General features: G+C 44.2%; 1 protein-coding gene across 3 annotated transcripts in view; it reads right to left on the minus strand.

Annotated features, from left to right (window-relative positions):
* Positions 1 to 16,778, minus strand: part of TNFRSF9 (TNF receptor superfamily member 9) — a 34,181-nt gene extending 17,403 nt beyond the window's left edge. The window contains exons 1-3 of one of the 3 annotated variants that reach the window (XM_074380004.1): positions 16,590 to 16,778; positions 1,713 to 3,819; positions 528 to 662 (exon numbers count right to left, since the gene is read on the minus strand). In XM_074380004.1, the coding sequence (XP_074236105.1) occupies positions 528 to 627 (100 nt within the window). In that variant the 5' untranslated portion in view covers positions 628 to 662; positions 1,713 to 3,819; positions 16,590 to 16,778. Of the gene's footprint in view, positions 1 to 527; positions 663 to 1,712; positions 8,961 to 16,589 lie in introns of those variants that run through there. The other 2 variants (XM_010350266.2, XM_010350265.2) reach the window with 2 other exon arrangements.
* Between the last annotated feature and the right edge of the window lie 641 nt (positions 16,779 to 17,419).

The following is a 17,419-nucleotide window of genomic DNA, read 5'->3' on the forward strand; positions in this document are numbered from 1 at the left end:
AAAATATAGATATTGTAAGAAATAAATCAGCAGAAAGAAAATACTTTATCTGTTGAATAAAACAAAATGATTATCTTGACTGATCTAGGAGATCAATATGACTGGATCCAGAAGGACGTCAATGTCCTACACTAAAATTTAAATGCTCCTGACATTCCCACTGATAAGCCCTGTGCCACCTGCTTTCTTGCTGCTATGCCCCCAGTCTGAGCACAAAGCCCTACACACAAAACTAACATGTATTGAAGTCTTGCCGTGTGCCATGCACTGTTCTAAGCCTTTCAGTAGATCCTCCCAGCCATCCCATAAAACAGGTTCTCTTATTATCCTCAGATGAGAAAGTCAAGGCACAAGAGGTTGAATGACTTGCCTGCGTTCACACAGCTAGGTGGTAGCATCCAATAAATATGTGTGGATTTTTTCATGTTCATTTCCTTAAAAGGGAGCTCATTAGCCTTGACCACTAGACTAACTGAACCATGCTTCCAACAGAACAGATCAAATGCACGTGATAACTGGGCACTCACCAGCTGGGCAGTTACTACACAGATCCTGCAATGAGCTTGTCCTCTCAAAGTTCAGGACCAGCAGCAGAGTGGCTACTACGTTGTAACAGCTGTTTCCCATGATGAAATCTGGTACAGGTAAGATACAAGCAAAGCCTATTCCAAGAGAATTTTAATCAAATTAACTGGTCTCGAAAATGCCACTCTGCAAAAGTAAACATTTCCAAGGAAAGGTGGTTTCTCCTCTCAAAGTTATCTATATTGCAATCATTACTTATACAATTCTACAAGAAGATAACTCAGGGTTTTTCAGGAACAATTAATGATGCGATACTATGGAAAAGCAGTACATTCATAGAAACGACTGTGATAAGGCAGGCGTGACTAAGTACACAGCTTTGTGCAGGTTTGCCAATGTCTGAGGGTGAATTTTCCATCATGTTCTGCTAAAATGCGGAAATAACAATAGCCAGAACTTTTGGGGACTTTCATAGACACTTCGAAGTACCATCCAGCTCTCAATAATGTCAATTACTTGCTGCCCCTGAAATAAACTCCTTACAAAGAGAAGCTGTCAGGGGCATCAGATGATTCAGTTAAGAAGAAGCTATCCCACAGCACAGTATGGTGACTATAGTTAACAATAATTTATTGCATACTTCGAAATAGCTAGAAGAGAAGATTTAAAATGTTCCCAACACAAAGAAATGATAAATTTTTGAGTTGATAGATATTTTAACTACTGTGATTTGATCATTACACATTCTAGGCATGTATCAAAATATCAAGTGTGCCCCATAAATACATTAATGTAAAATTATTATGTATCCACAAAAATAACAAATTAAAAATTAGGTTATTTATGAAAGAGAGAGAGAGAAAAAAAGACGCTGTCCCACAGTCACTCTTCCCCTTGAGCTGAACACCGAAACATGTGGAAAGTCCTCCCTGTTCAACACACTAACACATTTTCTCAAACAGAGCCATGTCCTACCTAGCCTGTTTTGAGATGTGAAGCTTGTATGGTAACATAACTAAGGAGTGAAAAAGTCTCTTCAGGCCAAGTTAGTGATGTTTGTTTCATGGGCTATTGAAGAGATGTCATTCTAAATTAGAAGGAGAAAAAGTCTAGAAATGGGCAAAGGGAGCAAAGGTTCTATCCTCACCCCTCTCAGTGCCCCCGCTCACTCCCCCAAATGGACAGACCTTGAGATCTCGGGGCTGCCGGCGAACTTTCCACTCCTTGGTCTTCAGGGTTCTGCAGCTCAGGAGGGCTTCAGGTCACACACGGAGTGCTGTGACTCAGCCGGGGGCGGGGTCTCGTGGGAAATTCCTGCCACAGCTGTGTGAAATCGTTCATTTCGTATCTGCTGACCCCAAAATCCCCTAGAGTCCCTATTCCTGCCTAATAATGGCACTTCCAATTACTTCTTGGAAGTAGCTCTCTACTGTCAGGATGTGTCTCGGATGACATTGGGAAAAGGATTCTGTCCCATAAGATAGCTCTCCAGGACAAAGCATTTAGCACCTCCTTAAAATACTGGATTTGAGACTAGAGGGATGAAATTAACTCTCAACAGTGATCAGCATTTCACCATACACTGTCCCCTAACTCCATAGTCACTGTAATGCAAGAGTTGTCATTTCTTGAGCACAGCCGATGCGTCAGGCATCAGAGATCCACTGTGGCTAATACACACTATCCTCGAAAGAACCCTAGAACTTGGTATGACTGCTGTGGTTACTGGAAGGAACTGGCGTTGAGCGGAGTCAGAGCGTCTACAGGACAGGGAGCCGGGTAGGCTTGGAACCCAGGACTGCCTGGTCCCTTTTTATCATGCTCCTCCCTGTGTGGGTGGGAAAGAGAGGAAGGAGGGAGAAATGGAGTGAAATGGAGACGGGGAAGCGCAGCAGTCACGTGGTGGGTGAATGCGCACGACATGATTCGGTGAAGCTGAGATCTAGAAAGAATCTTTTAGAAAACGTTGATTTCAATTGTTCTTCAAAAAAAAAGAGAGAGAGAGAAAGAAAGAAAAGGCACAGTGACTCATGCCTGTAATCCCAACACTTAGGAGGCTGAGGTGGGTGGATCACCTGAGGTCAGGAGTTTGAGACCATCCTGGCCAACATGGCAAAACTCCCTCTCTACTAAAAATACAAAAATTAGCCGGGGGCAAAAATTTTAAAAAGAGAGAAGAGAAAAGATGGGTTTTCCATTAGTGTCCAAAGAGAAAAGGACGATTTTTCCATAGGAAGAATGGAAGCTTGGTCTTGAATTTGGGGAGCGGGTCATAAGGGAAGAGAAGGGAGCTGATATTTACTGAACACTTCCCATGTGTTAAGCACTTTACATGTTTACCTGACCCCTATCTTGTCAATATCCTCTTTAGAAACTTCCAGTGGCTCCCTGGTCCACACAAATAAAACTTGGACCCTAGAATCCAGTATTCAAAGATCTCCCAGATCTGACCCTCAGGTTGTCTTTTAAAATATTTAAAATACAGCTCACATAACATAAAATTCACTTTTTTTTTTTTTTTTTTTGGAGAATGAGTCTCGCTCTGTCTCCCAGGCTGGAGTGCAGTGGCACAATCTCGTCTCGCTGCAAACTCCACTTCCCAGGTTCAAGCAATTCTCTTGCCTCAGCCTCTCAAGTAGCTGAAATTACAGGCATGCATCACCATACCTAGCTAATTTTTTGTATTTAGTAGAGATGGGGTTTCACCATGTTGATCAGGCTGGTCTAGAACTCCTGATCTCAGGTGATTCGCCTGCCTCAGCCTTCCAAAGTGCTGGGAATACAGATGTGAGCCACCGCACCCAGTCAAAACTCACCATGTTGAAGTGTACAATTCAGTGGATTTTAGTACATTTACCACACTGTGCAACCATCACCACTATCTAATTCCAGAACATTTTTCATCAGTCCAAAAAGAAATCCCATGTCCATTGGTGGCATTCTCATTCTCCTTCCCTCAGCCCCTGGCACCTACTAATCTACTTTCTGTCCCTGTGAATTTGCTTATTCTGGACATTTCATAAAAACAGGATTATACAGCAGGGGGTCTTTTATGACTGGCTTCTCTTGGTTAGCCTGAAGTTCAGGGTGAACGCATCCTGCAGGCTGGACCGGTCTTCATTCCTTTCCGTGGCTGAATTACACTCCACTGTGTAGACAGATCTTGTTTCCTTTCATCTGCTGACAGCCATCTGGGTTGTTTCTGCTTTGGGGCTACTATGAACTGTGCTGCTGTGAATCTTTCTGTGTAGGTTTTTATGCAGACATAGGTTTTCAGTTCTCTTGGGTGTATACCTAGGAGTAGAATTGTGGCATCATATAGTAATTCTATGTTTCACATTTTGAGAACTTGCCAGACTGTTCTCCATAGCAGCTGTACCATTTTACATTCCTACCGTCCCCAGTGAGGGTTTCCATTTCCCCTTATCCTTGCTAATACTTGTAATTTTTCCATTAAAAAACATTATAGCCATCCTAGTAGGTATAAAGTGGTAACTCTTTGTGGTTTTGATTTGCTACGCTTACCCAATTTTATCACACACACACACACACGAGAAAAAGGAGAGGCAAAGAACAGAACAATGGTTGAGCTCATTCTTTGCTCTCAGACTGAACTGGATCAAATCTAGGCTCTCCATTTGTGGTGGTGTTGCCGGATAGTGCCATGCAGTTCCAGGCTCTTGGTGTCCCGAACAAAGAATTGGACGTGACACACACAGAGGGCAAAGCAAAGCAGCAAATGTTTGTTAAGTGCAGGAGGGGCATGGTGGCTCACACTTGTAATCCCAGCACTTTGGGAGGCCAAGGCAGGTGGATCACTTGAGGTCAGGAGTTCGAGACCAGCCAGGGCAACATGGTGAAACCTCATCTCTAACAAAAATTCGCTGGGTGTGCTGGTGGGTGCCCGTAATCCCAGCTACTCTGGAGGCTGAGGCAGGATAATCACTTGAACTCGGGACGGGGAGGTTGCAGTCATTAGAGATGGCACTCCAGCCTGGGTGACAGAGCAAGACTCCATTTCAAAAAAGGAAAAGGAAAACAAAGAGTTGATTAAGCACAGTACTGCACTCTCGGAGAGGGAGGAGCGAGCTGGTCTCTTGGAGATGAGAGCAGCATTAGTTTGCTGTACTTTGGGTTACTTTGAAGTTTTTTTTCCTTCTCTTCCCAAGGTTGCCTAACCTCTAGCCAGTGTCTGCCTTTTTGTTTGCTTGCTGGTTTTTGAGACAGAGTTTCACTCTGTCACCAAGGCTGGAATGCAGTGGCACGATCCCCGCTCACTGCAACCTCCCCCTCCCTGCCCAGTGTCTGCCTTTTTGATTGGTAGGCGTGTCGCTTAGTTATTTTGACTCTGTGTGCTTGTTCTTCATCTCCGTCCCATAGTTTTAAGTACAGGCATGATATGAGTCCATATGCATGAGCTTCAATGAGCGGATCATCACACAGGGTCATGTTAAAGATACTTTTTCTCTCTAATGCATGTGCCTAGCCCGGAAGAGCTGCTCCTTACTGATTTGGTCCAGATCCTGCTGGCCAAGGAGTCTTTGCTCACTTCTCTTCCTTTTGGTATTGGCTGCTTAGCTTCCTTCTCTTATCTTGCTTCTTGCTCACCTGCCCTTTCACCTTACTTCTGCTCTCTGCTTTGACTTGTTCTGCTCTTTATCCAACTTTTAAAAATTTTTTAATTTTTATTTTTAGTAGAGACGGGGTTTCACCATGTTAGGCAGGATGGTCTCTATCTCCTGACTTCGTGATCCGTCTGCCTCAGCCTCCCAAAGTGCTGGGATTACAGGCGTGAGCCACAGTGCCCAGCCCTCCTTTATCCAACTTCTAATTCCCTTTGCTATTCTCCTGCCTCATTTTCCCCATTCTCCTGCCTCAGTTGTCTAACGTTGAGCAAATCTCTTAACCTCCCTAGCTCCATTTTCCCACGCACATCTTACAGGTACCGTAACACCACACATCATCCTCATGAGCTAGGATTAAATGAGACAATGAGCATGCAAAGTAGTTCAATGCTTGCCACACAGTTCTCAAGAAAGCAGGAATTTCTACGATCAGACTTGCTGGTTTCAACTGTTCCTTCCCTATCTCCCACACTGATCATCAGAAGAGCGACCACAGGGCAAGTCACGACAGAAAAGGAGAAAAATCTACGAGTTGCCTACAGAATGTGTTCCCAAATACTGGCAGTCATCTGAGAGTCAGCTCACCTATGACATCTGTGGAACCCCTCCTTGCCCCACTTTGGCAGAAATTGGCTGAATGTGAGAGTGTCACACCATAAAAACCAGACTGCTGATCCCCTCCTAACACTCTGAAAGTCACCATCTAACCAAGTAACCTCCTCGTTTACATGTGTCACTCTCTTTAACATTGCAGTGTGACATTTAACTGGACCATCGTTTCATTTTACTGAATGCTACTCACTCACCTACATTTTGGACATTCTGTGGGCAGAGACATTACTTCCTCTGAAAGTGACATATTTATTTTCCCACCACAGTAATGAGCTCACTATCTCAGGTTTTTATGCGAGTAACATAAAAGTCCTTATTGAGCTAAAAGAGTCTCAACGTTAGTTTTGCCTGCCCACAGTTAAACAGAATCAGCCACTTCAGAATTACGCTACTGAAGGCCATACTCAACTTTATTCAGGCATTTAAAAAATTCATGGCCGGGCACAGGGGCTCACACCTGTAATCTCAGCATTTAGGGAGGCTGAGGCAGGAGGATCGCTTGAGCTCAAGAGTTCAAGACCAGCTTAGGCAAGATGACCAGACCCTGTCTCTACAAAAAATTAAAAAATTAGCTGGGTGTGGTGGCACCCGTCCGTGGTTCCAACTACTTAGGGGGCTGGGATGGGAGGACTGCTTGAGCCTGGGAGGTCGAGGCTGCAGGCAGCCACGTTTGTAGCCGTGCACTTCAGCCTGGGCAACAAAACTAGACTGTCTCAAAAAAAAAAAAAAAGAATTCATGTTACTGCATGCATTTTTGTGTGATAAAATCATCATAGTAAGCTAAGACAAATTATATAGTTAATCAGATATACATACATACTAAGCTAGCCAAAGGTGTAATATTCTTTTGGTATGATTTTCATTTGCTTTAAAATATGTATCACATTGCTTTATCCACTGTAGCCCTGTAATCTTTCAAATGCAACAAAAACTTCATCTATTCCATAAAACCTTCCCAAACTAAATCAGAGATGACCCCAACAAAGCATCAACACTTTAGCAATATTAATAATATCTGTTTCATCACATTCTAAGCATCTCATTCTAAACCAAGAAATAGATTTTGTTTCATTTTGATTGATTATAGGTCTAATCTTGAGTATCTCAAGCAGCTAAATACTGTGAAGCTAAATAGCACGAAGGTCCAAGAACTCTAAACAAGATAAAGAAGACATTTAGAAAGAGAAAGCCCTCGGCCGGGTGCGGTGGCTCAAGCCTGTAAACCCAGCACTTTGGGAGGCTGAGGCGGGTGGATCATGAGGTCAAGAGATCGAGACCATCCTGGTCAACATGGTGAAACCCCATCTCTACTAAAGATACAAAAAAAAAAAAAAAAAAAAAAAAAATTAGCTGGGCATGGTGGCACATGCCTGTAGTCCCAGCTACTCAGGAGGCTGAGGCAGGAGAATTGCCTGATCCCAGGAGGCGGAGGTTGCGGTGAGCTGAGATCGTGCCATTGCACTCCAGCCTGGGTAACAAGAGCGAAACTCCGTCTCAAAAAAAAAAAAAAAAAGAGAAAGAGAAAGCCCTCAAAATAAGCTTCCTATAAAATATTTTGCTGTCCTTAGAGGCAATCTCATCTGTGGGATATTCACTATTTACATTTGTTATAGTCCCAAAAGATCTATTCTTTCAAAGTTCAGTGTCTCCACCCCTACCCCAAATACCCAAACTAGTAGTCACTATTAGGTATACATGGTGCTTGTGATGCCAGCAGGAGTTCTGAGGCCTGGGAAGGAGTAAACTGTTTTTAAACTTGGAAAAAAAGAGAATGAGCAGGAAATCGAAGAGGAAGAAGGTAGAGTAAGGAGAAGTACGTATCATAAGGAGAGGCGGATGCCGGCAGTCGACTTTGCTCGCCTTTCCGCCTTGTTCTGCCCTTTCTCCAGGTGGTATCCACTCATATGCTAAGGCTCAGCAATATTTGTCTCCAACTTCAGACCACCCCCAACACTGTGCAGTCCCCAGGACAAGAATACAAATGAAGGCCTGCTTACCATGTGTCCAAATATTTAGAAATTACTCATCAATCTAAATACGCTGTTAAGTATGTTCCGTCCAGAGCAGGGACCCAAACACACACAAACAACGAACACACAGGCACGTCTGACTGGGTGTCTGGCACATGGTGCTGGCATAGGGACGCGTAACTCGGCTCCATCTGCTCTGTGGACCCACACTGCCAAGCCCAGGTGAAGACTCCCCCACATTCCTGGACCCATATCCTTGAAACTCTAGGTGAGGGTGTCTCCATGCTGTGAGGGTTGTGGGCTGTGCTGCTGCCTCCAGGAAGGGCTGGAAGGGTGTGAGTCATGGGGGTACCAGGCAGACAAAAGGCAAGTGGATTTGTTAAATCTGTCTCAGATACCGAGGGTGTAACAGATTCTTCTTTTGTTGTTGTTATGGAGTCTCGCTCTGTCACCCAGGCTGGAGATCAGTGGTGCAGTCTCAGCTCACTGCAACCTCCGCCTCCAGTGTTTAAGCAATTCTCCTGTCTCAGCCTCCCGAGCAGCTGGGACTACAGGTGCCCACCACCTCGCCGGGCTAATTTTTTGTATTTTTAGTAGACACAAGGTTTCACCGTGTTAGCCAGGATGGTCTCGATCTCCTGACATCATGATCCACCCTCCTTGGCCTCCTAATGTGCTAGGATTACAGGCATGAGCCACCGCTTCTGGCCAGAACATTCTTGTATAATCTATTATTATGTAAGAATATCACAGACAGTGGTATTTCCCAGCAGTCCCAGGGATCCACTTTTTTTTTTTTTTTGAGACAGGGTCTCACTCTGTCACCCAGCCTGCAGTGCAGTGGGGCAATCTTGACTCGCTGCAGCCTCCGCCTCCCAGGTTCAAGGGATTCTTCTGCCTCAGACTCCCAAGTAGCTGGGACCCTATAGTGCATACCACCTTGCCCAGCTAATTTCTGTATTTTGTTGTGGAAGAGGGTTTTTCATGTTGTGCAGGCTGGTTATCCACTTGTTTGATCCTATTAATGGTCCACTTGGCAGTTCTGGAAGTTCTTGTACATTAGCACGGAATTCACAGCAGTTATGCACAGTCTAATGATTCCTTTGTAATATTAAACTATTCATATTATTCTTGACTATGCACATATGTAATATGTAGAATAAGAACTGCAGTATTAATTATTTACTAGAATCTCCTAGGACTGAGCCAAAGAACAATTTCAATTTTTATAAAAATATTTAAAACAATTTAATTAAATTTCAAAAGATTAAAAATCTCAGATCTTTAATAAAAATAAGTTTTAAATACTTGATATTTATCCATTATAATTTGTTTTTTAATTCTAATAATTCTGAAACTTAAAAAAAAATAATGAAAAAACAAACATGAAAAATTTAGGGTCAGGTGTGGTGGCTCATGCCTGTAATCCCAGCACTTTGGAAGGCTGAGACAGGCAGATCACCTGATGTTGGGAGTTTGAGAGCAGTCTGGTCAACATGGAGAAACCCTGTCTCTACTAAAAAAACAAAAAAATTAGCCAGGCATTGTGCCACATGCCTATAATCCCAGCTACTTGGGAGGCTGAGGCAGGAGAATCGCTTGAACCCAGGAGGTGGAGGCAGAGGTTGCCGTGAGCTGAGATCGCGCCATTGCACTCCAGCCTGGGCAACAAGAGCAAAAAACTCCGTCTCAAAATAAATAAATAAATAAATAAATAAATAAATAAATAAATGGGGCCGGGCACGGTGGCTCACGCCTATAATCCCAGCACTTTGGTAGGCCGAGGCGGGTGGATCATGAGGTCAAGAGATCGAGACCATCCTGGTCAACATGGTGAAATCCCGTCTCTACTAAAAATACAAAAATTAGCTGAGCATGGTGGTACACGCCTGTAGTCCCAGCTACTCGGAAGGCTGAGGCAGGAGAATTGCTTGAACCCAGGAGGCAGGAGAATTGCTTGAACCCAGGAGGCAGAGGTTGCAGTGAGCCGAGATCGGGCCACTGCACTCCAGCTGGGGTAACAAGAGTGAAACTCCGTCTCAAAAAATAATATTAATAAATAAATAAACTTTACATACTCTAATTCACATTTTACATTAAATACATACAAATGCTATATATGTTGAGTATAATTATATTTTATTTTTTAATCCTTTAAGTCATTACTGTCCAAATACAAATTGTGTGAAATTATCTATTGCAACAAATGAAATGAAAGCAAGAAAAATAAATTTGATGGGCAAAAATACAATAATTTATAAACTGTGTGTGTCTTTTTTTTTTTCTTTGCGATGGAATCTTGCTCTGTCACCCAGGCTGGAGTGCGGTGGTGTGATCTCGGCTCACTGCAATCTCTGTCTCCCAGGTTCAAGTGATTCTCCCCACCCAGCTGGACTACAGGCGCACGCCCCCACACCCGGCTAATTTTTGTATTTTTAGTAGATACGGGGTTTCACCATGCTGGCCAGGCTGGTCTCAAACTCCTGACTTCAGGTGATCTGCCCGCCTCAGCCTCCCAAAGTGCTAGGATTACAGGCGTGAGTCACCATGCCTGGCCCTGTATGCCTGTATTTACCACTCATTTAAACATTTTCAGATCATCAGAGAACATCTACACATCTATAATATTAATTAAACTCAGTCATCTTTGCCAACTTTGTCGCATAAAAATAATTTGTTATTTAGTTACTTTGAAGACTTCTCTGTGAAGTAGAATATTCTCCTTGCACTTGATTTGCCACAATTAAATATTCAGACACGGTGTGGGGCTCATTTCTATACCTGCTCCAGGTCCAAAAGTGTCAGAGACCGTGCTGAGAGACACATAGTTGGTAGTCAATAACCTTTATCAAATGAACAAATAAATAAAGGAATGCATGAATTTGTTAACTCCAGTCCTGTGGTCTGCCTATCTCTTGTGACCTAACATTTTATTTTCACTCTCTCCCTAGGGAAATCTTCTGGCACGTAGACCCCAGTCTGAGCTGTCTTTTCCTTCCTCAGGTCTCACATAAAATGCTTTTCTGATCATGGCTAACACTGGCCAAGGGCTTACTATGTGCAACACTGTTTTATGTGTTTACATAAGTTCCCACAATTATACCTTAGGACAGCCTTTGTCCCTATGTTACAGGCAAGTAAACAAGAGCACAGAGAAGCCAGGTAGCCTGCCCGGCATCACCGCGCTGGTAAGAAGCTGAGAAAGGGTTAGAAACTCGGCTGTCTGGCTCCAGAAGCCATGCTCTTATCAAACACTCTTAACCTGCCTGTGCCCAGGGCCCTTTTCGCTTGTGGGCCCTATGCTTGTGGAGCCCTCTCAGAATAGGGTTCGTAATTCATAAAATATAATGCAAAGGATTACAAAGGAAACCAACTGAATTGAAATGTACCTGGTGAAATATTTTTAAAGCCAATTTGTGGTCAGGCATGGTGGCTCATGCCTGTAATTCCAGCACTTTGGGAGGCCGAGGCAGGTGGATCACAAGGTCAGGAGTTCAAGACCAGCCTGGCCAAGATAGTGAAACACCATTTCTACTAAAAATTTTAAAAAAAAAAAAATTAGCTGGGTGTGATGGCAGGGCCTGTAATCCCAGCTACTAGGGAGGTTGAGACGGACAATTGCTTGAACCCAGGAAGTGGAGGTTGCAGTAAGCCGAGATCATGCCACTGCACTCCAGCCTGGGAGACAGAGTGAGACTCCATCTTTAAAAAAAAAAAGCCAATTTCTGATGTATTAATATACGGACTTACCATATATCTGCCATAATTTCAAATTAATCATGATTCTAAATGGTATTTTGGGATATCTGCAAGAACTATAATGTGATAAGAAGACAACTTTGGTCCCAAGCCATGAGTACTGTTCCTTCAGCTATGCTTCGTGAATTACTGTATTCAAAATGGGAGATGTTAGATTTCCATTAGAATTTAGTGAAAATAAAGACGGAACTTTAGATCTAAGTTCACAGACTCCGTGATTCTTGTCTGTGCACCCCTGGGTATCTGTGGACCATAGGGTCACAACCCCTGGATGAAGTCTCTTCACCATCGCTCATGTAATTCAACAGTCTTAGCTCTGGGAACTTGCTCTTACTCCAAGAGCCAGCTTCACTTTGATTACTTCTTCAGATGCTGTCACATAGCTTAAGGCAAAAACTCTTGTCATTTCTGTCCCTCACCATCCTCACCAAGATGGCATGTGTATGGTGTATCACTTTCTGTGGTCCATTCCTCTGGTCCCTTCATCACTGAATTTAAACAGATTGCGACTACTGATAGATACATGTTTTCTAATACTTAATAAGAGCTAATACTTATGGGTGGCTTCCTGTATTGCAGGTTATGCTAAACACTTTAAATGTTTTATTTAGCCTGAGAAGACAGATTTTGTTTCCTTCTGAAGAGGCTAAATAAAATACTTAAAATTATTTAGCATAGGTTGGGCACGGTGGCTCAGGCTTGCAATCCCAGAACTTTAGGAGGCCAAGGTGAGCAGATCACCTGAGGTCAGGAGTTTGAGACCAGCCTGGCCAACATGGTGAAATCTCATCTCTACTGAAAATACAAAAATTAGCTGGGCATGGTGGTGTGCGCCTGTAGTCCCAGCTACTCGGGAGGCTGAGGCAGGAGAATCACTTGAACCCAGGAAGTGGAGGGTACAGTGAGCTGAAATAACACCACTGCACTTCAGCCTGGGCAACGAACACACACACACACACACACACACACACACACACACACACACACACAAACACATTGAGCATAACATCTGCAATGCAGAAACTCAGTGAGGTAAGAATTACTGTTACTATTCTAATGTCAAGAAACAGAAGCCAGGGGAGTTGAATTACTGAGACAAAGATTAAGGTCAGCATTTGAGGGTTTACTCCAGGCCAGTGTTCTAGCTTTAACTATATGAATTCATTTAATCCTCACAGTAATCCTGTGAAGTACACAGGTTCTGTGATCCCCCCTACCCCATTTTATAGATGGGGAACCTGAGGCATGAGAGCTAAGTCATTTGTTCAAGATCACTTAGCTAGCATGGGACAGAGCTGGGCTTAACTCCAGACAGGCTGGACTCAGAGAGCAAGAACACGCACTCCCACCACACCATACTGCCACATTTAAGGAATGGAAACGCCAGGGGTAGAACTGACATTGTCTCATTCCAAAGCTACCTTAACATCTGGCCAAGAGGTATGACTAACACAGGAGCTAACTGTAATGGTGCATTCCTATGAATCAATAAAAAGATGTGTTGACTCAGCAACCAAGGGTAGACTCAATCCACTGGTTTTCGATCTGAGTTAGAAACCACATTAGAGCTAATCTACATGAATGACTACCACGAAAATGACGATCAATTTAAACTTTGGGACATGTGATGAAGAGCAGAATTGATAGCCTCATAGTAGACACTTTTTGGAAGAAGTTAGATTAGCTTAAAATAAGAAAGAGCATGTCATCAAAAACCATTGTCAACAGTGCTCTGTATTTTAAAATTCAGATGGAGAGAGATAGTTGCCACATGCCATTAAGGGGAAAACTATTCTTTGTGCTGCAAGTGACAGCTGTGATCAAAGCAGTATCACCCCAAAAGGCAACATTATCCTGAAGTAACATGACTTTGTACTGAAGGCCAATTTCTGGCTGTGGGGTACTAGCTCCCAGTCCCTACCATTCACCTTACCCTTGGGAAGTAAAGTACTATTAAAATTAAGGAATACACAAATTCATCTCAACTACTACCAATTAACATTCAAGAGTTCTTAGTCAACAAATAAAAAGCAAGGCAATACCAGGAGGCAGATTTTGTCCCTTCTGAACTTTTTAATGGTGACCGGCATTATCTACCAAATAATTCCACTCATAAGTCGTTCTTGACAAAATCCGTCTCCTGTTCTTCTGGGTTTCCATTATAATGGAAGATTGTTGCATAAACCATTGGTTTTCATAAGACTTTTTTTTTTCAGTTAAGTATCACCACACTAAATAAAGTTCCACTGTACCTGGGTGTAAGCTGTAAATATTACATATATATGCCTACAGAGCCTGTTGCACCCAACCTCAAGCAATTCCCAAATTTCATTATTATCATCATTGAATCGCTGTCCCTTACCAATTCAGTAAATTCAATAAGCATTTATCGAATGCGTAATGCAAATCTGCACATTTTCTACCTTTCTAACCCGTTTACTTCTACTTTGTATCCTACCACTCCCCTCTAGTTTGACTTTCTTGTTTTTTAAAAACAATTTGTAATTTTTATTTATTTTTGAGATGACGTCTTGCTCAGTCTCCCAGGCTGGAGTGCAGTGGCATCATCTCGGCTCACTACAACCTCCACTTGCCAAGTTCAAGAGATTCTCCCACCTCAGCCTCCTGAGTAGCTGGAATTACAGACAGCTGCCATGACACCCGGCTAATTTTTAGATTTTTAGTAGAGATGGGATTTCGCCATGTTGGCCAGGCTGGTCTCGAGCTCCTGACTTCAGGTGATCCGCCCACCTTGGCCTCCCAAAGTGCTGAGATTAAAGGCTTGAGCTACCTCGCCTGGCCATTCCCTCATCTTATTTGGGTTTTCTCCTCAGAAAAAGCATTCTTTGACCAGTGTCTAAAAAAGTACTCCTCCTTCCAAATTATTCTCTGTCCTTTCTCCCTCCTTTGTTTTCCTTCATAGTATATACCACCACTTAGCACACATATTTATTTGTGCTTTTGTTTGCTGTCTGTTTTTCCCCATGGAACATAAGCTCCATGAAAGGGGACACTGTTCACTGCTGCATCCTCTGGCACCCAGAGTACTCCTGAGAGCACACGACAAGCGCTCCATAAATACTTCTGGAATTAGTTTTACTGTCTTGTGAGGTATATACAGATAAGGTGCCATCCCAACAGTTTTCCCAGCCTTAAATGGAAGGAAGAAGTTACACAAATAACTAAGATAAGAGCACACAGCCCTACAGATTCTGTAATAGGAGGGCAAAGTGCTATGGTAATGGAGAAAGTTTCCTGGAGGGACTGGCACCATAACTGGGTTTTGCAGGATGAGTAATCCATTGAAAGGCTAATATAGGCCGGGTGTGGTGCCTCATGCCTGTAATCTCAGCGCTTTGGAAGGCCGAGAGTGGATCACGCCAGGATCCACCTGGATCCACCAGGAGTTCAAGACCAGCCTGGCCAAGATGGCAAAACCCCATCTCTACTAAAAATACAAAAATTAACCAGGCGTGGTGGCAGGCGACTGTAATCCCAGCTACTGGGGAGGCTGAGGCAGAGAATCTGCTTGAACCCAGTAGGTGGAGTTTGCAGTGAGCCGAGATCACACCACTGCACTCCAGCCTGGGCAACAGAGCCAGACTTCATCTGAAAAAAAGAAAAAAAAAAAAAAAAAAAAAAAAAAAAAGCCTGATACAGAAGTAGAGGTATTCCCAGCAGAAGGAAATGCTTATGCCAAAGCATGAAGGAAGAAAGGTTCCAGAAAGTTCCCAGAACAGTAACTGAGTGAGGGAGCAGAAGACATACAAATGTGGAAGATAAGGAAGAAGGGATTTGTTGAAGCACATTGCGGCAGGATTCAAACTCTGAATCTCCTACCTAGTAGTAACTGGCAAGTTCAGATTTACACAACTACAGACATAGGAACAATCACCAGAATATAATTCTCACTGCTCTAACAACCTCCAGAGTAAGTAGGCCTCCAGAAAAGGAAGGGATCTCCAGAATACAATAAAGGATAGGGGGCAGGGAGTCGGCCAGGAAAGTTTTGCCAGATTCAAGGGTCTACCGCTGGGTGGATATGGATTTTGCCTTGCCCATTGAGAGAAATACTGGTGTAACTCCTTGATCACTGTATGTTTCCAAAGTATTGGAATTTGAAAGCCTTATGGAAACAATTACAGAATTACTACAGGAAATATTAAGGCACTCTGAGCTTGGTGTTTTATGCAAGACCTCACTATGTCCTCACTAACCTCTGGGCAGGCATTGCTATTCACATTTTGCAAGTAAGTTATCTTAAAGGCTTTTTGATAACTCGTAACTGAAACCCTAAGTAATGGAATCTTACTCTTACTTCAAGAAATAAGATAATGGCTGGGGGCGGTGGCTCATGCCTGTGATCCCAAAACTTTGGGAGGCCAAGGCGGGCGGATCACTTTAGCCCAGGAGTTCGATATCAGCCTCGGCAACATAGCATGACCCCGTCTCTGCTTCTCCGAAAGAAAAGAAAAGAAATAACATGCCATGGAAGGCATGACAATAAGTGTTTTCCATAAATAACCCAAGAGAAGCCGGGCGCGGTGGCTCAAGCCTGTAATCCCAGCACTTTGGGAGGCCGAGGCGGGCGGATCACGAGGTCAAGAGATCGAGACCATCCTGGTCAACATGGTGAAACCCCGTCTCTACTAAAATTACAAAAAAAAATTAGCTGGGCATCGTGGCGCATGCCTGTAATCCCAGCTACTCAGGAGGCTGAGGCAGGAGAACTGCCTGAACCCGGGAGGCGGAGGTTGCGGTGAGCCGAGATCGCGCCATTGCACTCCAGCCTGGGTAACAAGAGCGAAACTCTGTCTCAAAAAAAAAAAAAAAAAAAAAAAAAAAATAACTCAAGAGAAACAGAAACAGAAAACCCTGTGCAAGCCACAGACTTGCTTCCACACTGGGCTTTGAAGATTTTCCAATGAGCCACCAACGAGGTGGTTAAAACATCAGAGACTGCATCCGATTCCTCAGGATACCAAGGGTCCCGGGATGGGAACAGCGAAACTGTGGGCTGCGGTCACTAGGACGAACATGGGAGCAGCAGGTGCCAAGGTCTCGACCTTCCGCCCCGCATCCCGCAGACCGCACCCACCTCAGAGTCGGCGAGGTGGCTGCGGCACAGCGGCTCCAGGGCGCAGAGACCCAGAAGCGACGCTCTGAAGGAAGTGACCTTTCGGGGCTGTTTCGCTCAGGCCTCGCCAGCAGCACCCTGCGTATTTGCGTCTGGTCTGGCCCCGGCAAGCTCCGACGCGACCGCGCGAGTCGCTGGGAACACGCGACCGTCCCGCCCCCTGCGACCTGGCTCGGCCAATCCTGGGAGTCACGTGCTGCGGCCGCCGGAAGTGAACCTACGTCATGCGGGTCAGCCGCCCAGTTTCCGGCGCTCGCCGTGGGAGTTGTGTCTGCCGGCCCACGCCGGGGGGCTTTTCACACCGGTGGGCGCAGAAGCGATGCCGTTCCCGGGGCCCCTCACAGACGTTGGCGTCAGAATTTCCCCCCTTGCGCCAGTGTCGCCTCAAATGTCAGGGCGCGCCTACGCTTCTTCGGTCTTGCAGACCTAACCTTTTGGGGGCTCCAGAGGGGAAATTCGCCGTTTCTACCGGACCTCTCTAGAGCGTGCCTGAACCCGGCCTTTATGGGGTGGTGAACGTTCAACTACGTTTATTCGGTGCCCCAGAGGCCTTCCTTATGCCCAATAACTACAGTTTAAATTCCTCCTCTAATTCATTTTGTAGTTGTCTGGTGAGATTAATTGGACGTGAGAAATAAGATTAAAATAGGAATAAGAAATTGGTTGAAATCACATTGTAAACTGTAGAGTTCTGCACATGTAAAATATTTATAGCAACCAAGAAGGCTGTCAAATAACAGGGTGAAAGCGGGATGACATCTGGTTAGCACCTGCTGTGTGCCAGGGGCTGT

Source organism: Saimiri boliviensis, chromosome 11, assembly GCF_048565385.1.
Source record: "Saimiri boliviensis isolate mSaiBol1 chromosome 11, mSaiBol1.pri, whole genome shotgun sequence".
NCBI lineage: Eukaryota > Metazoa > Chordata > Mammalia > Primates > Cebidae > Saimiri > Saimiri boliviensis.